This window comes from Azolla caroliniana, unplaced genomic scaffold (genome assembly GCF_043228905.1).
Source record: "Azolla caroliniana isolate FFs.n. ecotype wild unplaced genomic scaffold, voAzoCaro1.0.p SCAF_5, whole genome shotgun sequence".
Lineage (NCBI taxonomy): Eukaryota > Viridiplantae > Streptophyta > Polypodiopsida > Salviniales > Salviniaceae > Azolla > Azolla caroliniana.
Window position 1 is genome coordinate 3,141,121 of NW_028230440.1, and position 12,413 is coordinate 3,153,533.

General features: G+C 35.5%; 2 protein-coding genes across 6 annotated transcripts in view; one reads left to right on the forward strand and one right to left on the reverse strand.

Annotated features, from left to right (window-relative positions):
* Positions 1 to 2,263, forward strand: part of LOC147863657 (uncharacterized) — a 42,701-nt gene extending 40,438 nt beyond the window's left edge. For 3 of the 5 annotated variants that reach the window (XR_015529775.1, XR_015529776.1, XR_015529779.1), the window contains 5 exons: positions 321 to 465; positions 956 to 1,149; positions 1,282 to 1,382; positions 1,485 to 1,612; positions 1,715 to 2,263. Coding sequence is in view for 1 of the 5 variants with exons in the window: in XM_087319376.1 (XP_087175502.1) it covers positions 321 to 465; positions 956 to 1,149; positions 1,282 to 1,382; positions 1,715 to 1,751 (477 nt within the window). In the remaining 4 variants the exon portion in view is untranslated. Of the gene's footprint in view, positions 1 to 320; positions 466 to 955; positions 1,150 to 1,281; positions 1,383 to 1,484; positions 1,613 to 1,714 lie in introns of those variants that run through there. The other 2 variants (XM_087319376.1, XR_015529777.1) reach the window with 2 other exon arrangements.
* Positions 2,264 to 4,249: 1,986 nt separating this feature from the next.
* On the reverse strand, positions 4,250 to 6,127 carry LOC147863658 (pentatricopeptide repeat-containing protein At3g20730-like). The gene has a single exon (XM_087319301.1). It carries the CDS (start codon positions 6,125 to 6,127, stop codon positions 4,250 to 4,252), a length of 1,878 nt encoding a protein of 625 aa, XP_087175427.1.
* Between the last annotated feature and the right edge of the window lie 6,286 nt (positions 6,128 to 12,413).

The following is a 12,413-nucleotide window of genomic DNA, read 5'->3' on the forward strand; positions in this document are numbered from 1 at the left end:
TGCCAAAATATGTAAATTACATGCAGCTTTTTGCATAGCTAATATGTCAAGGACATAGCCAATTGTTCCCATTCCCATGCTTTCACAAGTTTTAGCAAATAGTAATATGTATGCTTGTCAATTCCACAACAAGCACAACCATTCTCCATGTTAGAGACTCAAGAGAATCGTTTCGATATCATGGTGATGGCGTCAATATTGGATATTAAGCATCTATAAACTAATCTTTTGACAATACATTTCATGAAAAGCGAGAAAATGTTGTTTTTAAGTAAACAACTCTGTGTAGATAAATTATTGACAAATTGTTATCAATGTAGGGAAATAATGCAGCAACGCTTCATCTTATAGTGAATGATCGAGGATCATGGGGTTGCTCAAATGGTTGCAAAAATGAGGATATGTCAATACCACTCATAGCTGAAGCAAAGATTAGTTTGATCTTTTCAACACATGACCATGAAGGTAAGAAATGCTTTCAAGTGAAGTTGATAACAAAAAATTTGTATTGGTCGATAACGGTTTTTTTCCTCAATTGATTATTTTTTTATAACAAAAAAATGAGGGACTTCCTGAAATATACCTTGATGGGTTAAATTTTGCATGGACATCCTGAAAATTGTATCCTCCATCTCCTTATTTGTTACATGCATGTAAAGATCCCTCAGTTCTGAAAAATTATCAAAACACCCCTGTGTTGTAGTAATTGTTCGAAGATGGGTATTTTGCTAAGGCAAATTTGGAAGCAGAAGGTTATTTCCGAAATACTAAAAAACTTAATGGCATTTTGGTGTTTTCTTCTGTTTAAAAATGATGCATTATCAATCATGCACATTGCATGAAACGTGTAGGCCAATCATGTAATTTTATTGCCTTTGTCCTTAATTTTATTTTTGTTCAATTCCAAATAAGAAGTTACTTGTGATTATAACAATTAATATATTGCATTTTCTAGGTCCTTCAAGAGGAAAAATTATGGTGGCCATGGTGTTAGTAATAGTGTCAATCATTGGCATATATGTAATATTCATTATGGTACCTTGCTATATAGCAAAGCTTGACCAAAAGGAATATAGTAACAAGGATATTCGAGATAAGGTTGACTTAAATTTTTTCCTAAAAGAGGAAGAAAATCTACAGAATACGAAGGTAGTTTTTATCATTTCAATTGTCATTGGTTTATGGCTAATCATTTTAATTATAAAAGTATGGTTTTTAGGTTCATAATAGAAAAGGAGTTGTATTATTTATGAATATAATTTTGTTGTTGGAACATTTTAGGTGTATAACACTTTGTGGGTCCCTTCTGTAAGTGGAGATGGAGAGACTAGTGTAATCAATCCTATTTGCATCCAACGATGGGATCATGAATTGAAAAGAATGTATGCATTTGTTTCTATTATTTTTTAGCTTTGACATGTTTATGTATCCTAATGTTCTCATCCCTCGCTGTCATTGATTTTAAAACGTGTCCATTTGTGTAGGCTATCTCTAGCTAAAGAGAAGATGTCAACACGCTAAGTAGAGATCTGCCTTCTGTAAGTGGAGATGGAGAGACTAGTGTAATCAATCCTATTTGCATCCAACGATGGGATCATGAATTGAAAAGAATGTATGCATTTGTTTCTATTATTTTTTAGCTTTGACATGTTTATGTATCCTAATGTTCTCATCCCTCGCTGTCATTGATTTTAAAACGTGTCCATTTGTGTAGGCTATCTCTAGCTAAAGAGAAGATGTCAACACGCTAAGTAGAGATCTGCCTTTTGGGTGAAGGTTAATAAGTTATTATTTCCTTGATTGCAACAACTTAGTATTATTCCATATAAGTTTTGCTGATAACATGCATGAGATGGACAACAAAAATGTTGTCTTTTATAATGTTTGGATGTATGTACATCGAGAGCATGAGTGTAACTTCTATAATACATGAATTTGCATTGTATATTAGAGGATATATTTGTCAATGATCCACGGAAGTTTTTAGGTAGAGTGAATGGCACAAAATGACCTTAAATTGGTCATATTTTCCTTTTGAGGTATGATATATCCAAGCGCTATGGTAGTGCCTATTGTGGTTTTTAATTCTTGGTATAAGCTAGGAGTAAAACATTTTGTGTATTCAACCCAATGAACATTTGGTTACATGAGAAGTCAATAAACACGACATTTTTGCATAACAAAAGGGTAATAAAAAACAACCCTTGGTAATCATGTAGATGATAGTGAAACCAATCCAATCCATGTTAGTATATTTTTCTTTCATTTTCTTGAATATCCTTTAATGGTTTCAAACAAAAATCAATATATTACATTTGTATCACTTAATAAGTACTCTTTCACATTCTTCTAATTTCCGTCCTTTTTTACTTTCTTGCATTCTATTTATTCAAGGTTCATCATTATATAGCTCTCTAAGAAATCCTTTTCCAAAGACAAACAAAGTAGACACCCAAATCAAAATTAAGACATCATAGGCATTGCTTTTTTGTAAATGTGCTAAAAGATGCTATCAATTTTGGATATAAAACTAGTAAGTTTATTTAAAAGCAACCTTATCGCAAAATGTAAAGGGAGGAAACTAAAATAGGCAAAAGCTAGAGGGTTAATTTTAGGGAACAAAGAATAGAATAGGACTTCACATCATTACTAAAAAAGAAATATATGACATGATTCTCAACTTCATTCACATATATATAGCTTTTTAATTGCAAGGTCACAACAAACCTTTTCTCCTCTTGTACTTTAATGCATTGGACAATGTGTGATTTTTTTGTTGCAAAGTGCAAGTACAAGGGCTTGCGGTCCAAGTGTAGTGACAATGGGCCAATTAATTTGAATGTAGTTGAGACATGTTCAATCATTTGTCATCAAAAAATGCGTGGGTGCCTTTGAGATTCTTCATGTTTGTGCAATTAAGCATGAGTATAAGGCATTAACATATTACAATCTTTTTAGCCATTTGTATAAGTTGACACCATCACATTATCATCAAATTTCACATTTTAATAAGTTCCAACTCTAGCATTAAAATATCTCACAACCAATACTTTCCCAATCTTTGTATGTATGAATACCATTACACATAAAAAAGGATCATCATGATCTAACTCATACAAACGATAGCAATTCGACTCTCTATGAGGAACATAACAACATGCCAAATCAAGTTTATCTTTAGTGTTACTTCAACCCACATGTATCTCTCATATTCGTCATACTTGCACACTCGTATATAGTTTCCACGCCCTCACATTACATACATGCCACTCCTACTCACCAAACACTACTTCTAATGTCGGGCCATATAGATTATGCGATGTAGGCATTAGTATTGGGTATATGCTTGACTTCATGTTCCCATGTTTCAACTAGAAATATAATATGGAAAGCGCTATTTGCCCCCCCATTTTGGCTACTTGACATCTACTCAACATAGGAGGGCATACTATAGCCATACTTTCACATTGGACTCCCCATCATGAAGAATATTTATCACTCACTGAAACTTCTAGATAATTAGATATAAGCCAGCTGAGATGGGTAAGCGAAACAAAGAGTATGGTACTCACATTATTGGATGCCAAGAATCTCACATCATATACACACCTAGGGCCATTTCCATGGACACATTGTTAGCTCATCCTCACAGGTTCAACGTTCATTCATCATTTTCATACAGACATTGTGCTATCACCTTACATTGTTTCTAAACCTCTCTCTTCTCCCGCTTTTGACAGTTTTAACACCTCCTATATGAGAGTTATTGCGATTAACTCTAATCATCCAATTTTCGCCTGAAACCTCACAATACAAGCGCCTTTGTGTTGCATATGTACTTGACTTCTCACAATATTCATCACGATAATTTGACTGCACATCCATTTAATTGAACCTTCATTTTCTCCATTTCCACTTAAGGCTGTACTAATGCATTCAAATTCATGTCACGTACATCCACATACACTTGTGCCTACATTATGTGTATCTCTGCACTTTGGATTTATGTTCTTACTCAGCACAATACAATCTATCAAATACTTCTGGCTTAGGTTCACTTGTTTCCAAGTTGTTTCTAATGTCATTGAATTCATCCATAATCCTTTAATAAGCTTGTTTACGAAGGTTTATATGTTTTTACATGTTCAACGTAACAAGTTGATGCTCCAAAAGTCCAAATGTAAGGCTATGTTAATATTGCACTAGATTGAATCTGACATTTATAAGATGTGTGTTCCATTACCAGATATCACCCAATTCCCATGATGTATAATTTGCCATCATCATCCTCGAGATTGTTGTCAACAGTTGGTGATGCCCACATCGGCATTCCACCTTGTTTAGAAAAAACATCGTAAGCCTCAACTAAACTCCCACATTTAAGGTACATGTCCATAAGCGCATTATTAATAGCAACATTGTGCTGAAAATCAGATTGAACAATGTAATCATGAAAATACTGTCCGAAATCCAGACATCCCAGCATTGCACATATGCTCAACATGCACATGAAAGTAACTTCATTCGGTCGTATGCCTTCAAACTCCATTGCTTCAAAGACTTTAAATGCAACATCAATGTGTCCATTCTTTGCATAACTTGATAGAACTGAGGTCCATGAAATCACATTTCTCGAGGGCATTTGATCGAACACTTGGAGAGCAAAATCTAACTTTCCAAACTTTGCATACATTGTTAAGAGTGCATTTCCCATAAAAATGTTGAGAGTTATCCTAACATCAAGTATGTGCTTGTGCACCTTCTTGACTTGTTCTAAACTAGCACAAGAGTTTAGCACATTGACATACGTGATCTCATTGGGCTTGATTTCCCTCTTTATCATCTCCACAAAGCAATTCCATGCATCCCCACCATGACCATGCTTTGTGAAGCCAGTGATCATTGCCGTCCATGCCGCTACATCAGGCTTTTTTATCATTCTAAATATTCTCCTTGCTTCCAATATGCTTCCACATTTGGAATATGTGTGAACAAGTGCGTTGTGTACAAAGGTACTGGATTCTAACTCAAATGCCAACATGATAATATGGAGTTCTCGACACAAGTTTAGATCTCCCAAGCTAGCCAACACATCTAAAATTTTCAAGAAAGTCACATTGGTCCAAATGTGCCCATCCCAACACATGTGCCAAAAAAGCCTCATGGCCTCCTCATGATTGCCAGCCTTAGCATTTCCAGCAATCAGAACGTTCCATGATATAGCATCTCGATACACCATTTCATCAAACACCCTATGAGCCTCCTTTATACTTCCCCATGTAGCATAAAGATCTATGAGAGTGTTTGCAATGTAGACATTGTTTGATACACCCATGAAAAGGATATATACATGGATATGCCTTCCCTTTTCAAGATATCCTCCCCGAACACATGCACTCAGAATACCCACATAGGCCATCGCATCAGGATTCATGCCCTCTTCCTTCATTTGCTCAAAAAGCATGAAAGCTTGGTCAGCTTGCCCGTTCTTGCATTGACCTGAGATCATTATTGTCCAGGTAATTACATCTCGATCTAGTATAGCAGTGAACAAGTTCCATATGTCATCATTAAAAGACTCACTTTTAATGTGAAGGTTAAGAAGAACATTCCCCAAATGTGCATGAATAGGCATAGCAATCTCAGTCAGATAAGCATAAATTCTCTTAGACAATTTGTTATTACTTTTTGCTAAGCAAGATTTAGCTATGGCAAGAAAGCTATCTTCTTCGGCATCTACAATACCTTCGTTGATTAGGTGGACATACAATCGTAAAGCTTTCTCAACCAGTCCTTCTTTGACACACATCTCAAGGAGAGATTTCCATGGCAAATCTTGATGAAGGTAGATGTGGCAAAAAATGTGGTAAAATTTGTAGTTATTATTACCAAGCCATTTCTTATACATTCTGAGAAGCAAAGTGGCGAACCGGTCAGAATCTTTAACATGTCTCTTTGATGTGAGAGGATAGACATGGTTCGGTTGGGGTGTATTTGAAGAATCGGCAGCGACAGATGTTTCTAGAAGAGAAACAAAAGAGCGAATTAGGACAATAAATATGCCTGGTCTGTTGACGTTGCACAAATGGATGGAGTGGAGAAGCTTCACGGCCATGACAATGGCCATGGATCCATGCGTCAGAGGGTCGTTTAGATGTGTGTGTGTGTGTGTGTGTGTGTGTGTGTGTACATTCATATATCAATGGCCATTACTTAGAGAGAGGCGTGCGTACCAATAGTTTTCTTTGCAAACTGAACTAAGGGCTTCTTCTTCTTCTTCTTCTTCTTCTCGAGGTTGATGAGTGTAAACCAAACCTCGTGTTGTGTTCTGAATCCTCGTGACATGAGCCACCCAAGCGAACTTTATGTTCATGAAACAACACCAACCATCTCCTCGTAGTTGGGCTGGCCGGTCGGTACATAGTACATACGGTTGAGTGATTGAGTCGGCATTTTTCAGTGTCATGTAACCCACCTATCCTTCATTGTAGCCCTCCATCAAAAAGGTTTTTGGTCAGAAGTCGGTACATACGGTTGAGTGATCAACTCTGGATCCCACGTGCCATGTAACCCATCCAAGGCTGGTTGGAATGAGTCTGATGCTCTTTGAGTACCCATGTCCTTGGGCTTCTTTGTTGCTCCGAAGATTCTTGGGCCTTTTGGAGACTTCAAATATCACATTGTAGTATTCAGTTTACGGTAGTCTAGAAGCATCGAGTTTCATGTTCTCTTACCAATCACTTCTTTGAGTTAGCAAGAACATGCATCAACTGCTTGAAATCCTCTTTGTTGAGGTAATTTGGGAATTCTCTCTACCAAGAATTTGAGCAATTTAAAATGTGCATCTCAAAGTGTTTATCATGTGCAACTTGAAAAAACTTCTCGCCTCCCTTAATCTATATTTTAGAAAAAATATCGTTGCCTCTATCTATTGGGTTTCGAGAAGGTCCATTAATGGCTAGGTCATTGATGCCCAAGTAAGTAAGCACTCTCCAATCCTGGTTCATGTGGATGTGTATTAGTATATTCTTGATTCCACACATTTGTGGAGATTGTCTCTCATATGCAAATCCTTTCACATTATAAACTTTTCATGAGTTATTATGTGTAACGATTAATTAAAGTCCAAAGATTAAGGAAGAAGTTTTTCATGTACAATAAGAACATGCTCATCGCACATATGAGTCATGATGCAAAAGTTTAAGGTCAACGTAAGGTACAACGGGACAAAATGTAAGGAGAAGTAACCTAAGTAAGAGATGTAGCGATACTTAGTTGCAACATGAGAAAGAGAATAAGATGGTTGGTTCATTGGTTCATCCTCGACCGCAATGACATTGAGAAAACAAGCATGAAGAGCATAATTACATGTTACATTACCAATGGTGAATGTACACACAATCATTCCAATAGAATGAGGTTGACAAATCCTTCAATCTATTATACGAGTTGGCATCCTATCTATTTACAAGCATTCATGCATCTCTAATGAATGGTTTGAACAAAGACATAAATTCGGAGATCTCACATCATGTGATTATAGGTAATGTGCTAGAAAGCTAAAATATTCATGTGAAAGGGTGCTTAACAAATGAGAGGAGTTGTTAGCGAGTTATATCTAATCCTATGGATGATAAAAGAGTGAAAGAACTAGAAGTTAGAGATGTATAGAGCCACTTGGCAGGCATGAAGGATGAAGAACTCTTAACCCTTTTTTTGTTCTTCAAATATACAATTGTATTCACCTGTATGTGTTCTTTTAATGACGTTCTAGTACTCTGTGGTGTATAATGCTCGTTCATGACTCGTTTCTTACATCCTCGTTACTTTTGCCAACCTTCTCTTTCTTCTTCCTCTTCGCGATATTTCATCTCCTCCTTCCACCCATTCTCTTTTCTCAACGAGCATTTCTACACTTCGAACACTAATTACACTCAAGGTGAGTTGCTCTTTTAAATTGGCACCCTTTATTTTACTCATTCATGCATGCAATCCATGAATTCTTGCTCCACAAGCTCCTCTCTATTTGTTCTCTCTATATGGGATAAAAAAAGGTTTATACTCGTAACTCTATACAACTAGAATAAACAATTAATATGCAAAATATCTTCACTTATAAATGTACACATGTATTATGTCGAGTATATGCATGCATGTGTTTACAAACATATCCAACACACGAATTTACACAAACGTCATATGTGTATTATGTGGGCTATATGTATGTACGTTGACTTACACTTTATTTGCATGTTTGGGGTATGTGTAATATAATTTGTGCCTAAACAATCTTATTGATGCATATCAAGGCTTCCCATATACTGGGAAACATCCTTGTTTTGAGGCTTCATTTTTTGACCAATTGGTAATAGAAACTTGAAACACTTCATACACAATACTACAAGCATATTGTATGGAAAGTGTCCATGTTTCGAGGATGAATGTTAAGAGTCAAAAGACATCATACAATTTATAAACTTGATATGACATGTAGTGAAACATATGGACCACTAAGACATCATATAACAATTCGTAAAATAGATATGATATATGGTGAAACTTAAGCGCCAGCCCAAAATGTAATCTTAATAACATGGTGGAATCATATTAAATTGAATGTAACGAAACAACAATAATAAGGTTGATGTGTTCATATGTATTCATGGGGTCCTCATAGATCATAAATTCTGCACATATTTCCACACAATGATGTGAATTTGGTCATAGGAAATAGGGGCTTGGAGTAGTATGTCATGGTGCTTTGGTTCACCCTACACCATATTGTTCATCCGTATGATGGGTTAGATTGTAGAGTGTAATTTAGTCATGCATGTGCTATATGTAGAAAACCTATCTTGAACTCTTTGATGAGGTGTGCTCATCTAATAACCATTTATTTGTTTTTTTTTTTAAATACATCCCATTTTGCAGGCATTGTAAGGAGAGGTACTATAGTGACAATGTCCAAAATCCATGATCCAATGGAAACCGAGCAAGAGACAAGGAAGTTGGCTGGTATGCCAGGTTTGAGGCACACTGTTTGGGATCAACAAGACATAAAGTCTGAGTATCCCAAGATTGAAAAGGATGAGTCTACAGATGTTGTCATAGTTGGGGGTGGTATTTTCGGTCTAAGTATAGCTTATAATCTTGTGAAGGAAGGGCAAAAAGTAATCATCCTTGAAGCAAAAGCGAGAGGTAAGTTGTTGACGCTTCTAATTGGCAGTTCGAGAGAGAACGTGTGAACATGAGGCCTTGAATGCTTAGAAATACATAGTTGATAGCAATGCGTTAGGACCCTTTGATGTGACCAATTTTATCCTTTTTTATCATGTGACTATGTAGTTTGATCCTTTTTTTATCATGTGACAATTTGTTTGTAGGGAGTGGGATGACCGGAAGAACAACTGCTCACATTATGACATGGAATGATGATTTCTATTCTAAAATCACCAAACAACACGGAGAAGAGATTTGTAAGCTTGTAGGTGATAGTCATAGGGTTGCAGTCGATTTTATTGAACGTACCATCCTTGAAGAAGGAATCATGTGCAAATTCTCCAAAGTGGATGGGTATCTTTTTCCACATGAAGAGTCTAAGCAAGTCATGGACTTGTTACATGAGGTTTGTTAACGAGTGTAAAAGTGTATTGATGTAATCTTCAACAAGTCGGTTGTTAGGAACTTATTGAAATTTACATTGAGTAAATTAATTGATGATATGACTAGTTTCCGTTTTTATGAATTAAATGTTGAAAATGACACGTATTGGCACATAATGAGAATTGCATCTACTAACAATAGTACTTGGGCTAGAATTATATTTGGATTGGATCAATGAAATATTGCATGAGCATGTATAGTTTTTGAATGATAGAAGTATCAATATATTGTTTTGGTTCAGGCTAAGATAGTTTAAATCAATCTCACCATAGATTCAAGCCAATAATCATATTTAAATGTTGAGGGTTAGCTATATATTGCTCTAGAATAGTGTTTTGAACTCCAAAAATTGAAACTGAAACCTTTTGCATGCACGGCATTTTTTGTATTAATCCAATAACTATTTTAATATCAACAAGTAGTATTATCTAGTCAAATAAAGTTATTGTTCATACCTATAAATAATGTGATAGTAAGTTATTTTGGTTGAAGTTATCGGTGAGGCATGCATGATGCTACTATAGGAACGAGTGGACAAAACATTTACAAGATTTTGATATTTGTAGGAGTTTAACGCCTCAAAGCTAGCAGGATTTGATGTTAGTATGGTCGATCTAAAGAAAGATCCATCGCATGGAAGGATTTCAAAGGCCATTTGTTTTCCAGGAAATGGAGATTTTCACCCACTCATGTGAGATAAATTTGATAATATTTCTATGGGTGTATCATCCTCTTGCTCTAATGATTTATTAACATATGAGTCTTCTTAGGTATATCAATGGACTTGCAAAAGCAATTGTCAAAAGAGGTGGAAAAATCTATGAAGGGTGTAGAGTGAGCAAAAATGAAGGGCATCAAGTAACAACAGAAGACGGTGTTACAGTCACTGCTAGAGCTGTTGTCCTTGCTACACACTCTCCTATAAATCATAATCTTACAATACATGCTCGTCAAGTAGCGCATCGTACATATGTACTTGGATTTAAAATAACAAAGGGATCTGTGAAGTAAGACTTAAAGCTACTTAAGCTCTTGGCTATCATTTATTTTGTTTAATGGCTAGAGTCCATTTTCATTAGTTTTCTTAACAATATTATTAATTAGTTCGACAATATTAGCTATATAATGTTGTTTTGTTGTCATGTATTTTAACTGGAGATAGTTGAAAAGGTTCATATTTGTTTTGTTTTGTTTTCCAATGGCATTGCTTCTAAATTGATTCCTTCATCTCAAAATGACATTTGTAACTAGTTGCAAGGATCTTCATCGTTACAATTTTAGATTCCTAACTCTAATATATGAAATTTTATCATTTTAAATTATAGGAAAGCACAGTGGTGGGATACTAATGAGCCATACCACTACATAAGAACAGAGGAAAGGGAAGATTATGATGTGCTTATAGTGGGAGGCAATGACAATCCTGCAGGCATAAAGGCAGAAAGAGATTTGGATCCATATGGTTCATTGGAGCAATGGACTCGTGAAAGATGGTCCAATGCAAAGGAAGTACTTTATAAATGGACGGGCCAGGTGACTTTGTTTAAGAGAAGATGCCCAATATGTTAACCGCTAATAGTGAATACACATAATTTATTAATCCTAATTAAAGTTGTTTGGGTAAAAGATAAAGTTTGCATTACTCGTTTATTTTTTCACATGTAATACTTTTTTGCTACTAGGTTTATGAGCCAACAGATGGCCTTCATTTGATTGGGCACGATCCATCTTTTTCGGGAAATGTCTTCGTTGCTACAGGTAAGTAATTTGCTTTATGAGGTGAATTACACGTGAATTACAAACATTGAAATGAAGTATGGTGTTGTATTTATTTGTGATGGTTCCATATCACTGGTATATAACAATGATTTGTATTTAGGATACAATGTTCACTAGAGCTTAATTTTAATATTTGATGCTTTCAAATAGAAGAGGCGAGTCTCTATTTGACACATATTTTGTCTTTGTATGATATGTTGTGAAAGGTGACAGTGGTCAAGGTATGACCGGAGGAACAATTGCTGGTATGCTTATCAAAGATTTAATTTTGAAGAAAGACAATGCTTGGGAAAAAGCCTACAAACCAAGTAGACTCCTCCCAATAGACAAGTCAACTATTGAAACTACAACTGAGATAGTTAGGCATACATTGAAGGTTGGCTTCATAAAAAATGGTTGAAACTTGACATGGACACTCTTCAAAAAAGAAATTAATATTATCCATGCATGTTTTGTAACTAAAAGTTAGGTCGCTTGTAAACAATGTGCAAATGTTTAGTTGTCTCTAACATAAAGTTATTGTTTTTTCTTGAAATAGGGCTATGCAAGTAATGCACCGGCCGTAGGTGTAGATGCTATTGACATAGAAGATATGTTGCCTAATAGTGGGGCAATAAAACAAGAAGGCTTACATAAGGTCGCCATTTATAAAGACAAGAATGGACAAATCCATAAGTATTCAGGTTAGTATGATGAGTGTGGTGTGTTATCCTGTCATTTTATAAAGAATAACATGTTCACAATATGTTCTCAAACATAATAGGCCATGGTGTAAGACCACAAATTACCATGGAAAACATAATCATTTACATTAAAGTATAAAACATGGGGTAATTCCAAGTCACCCAATTGAGAATATCGTATATATGGAATGATAAGTTTGGTTGGAGATGTACTCACTTGATTCTTGATTGTTAAAATGATATTAGTCTTTAGGTTGGGAGTGTGTGAGCTTAACCAGTTTAGGAACA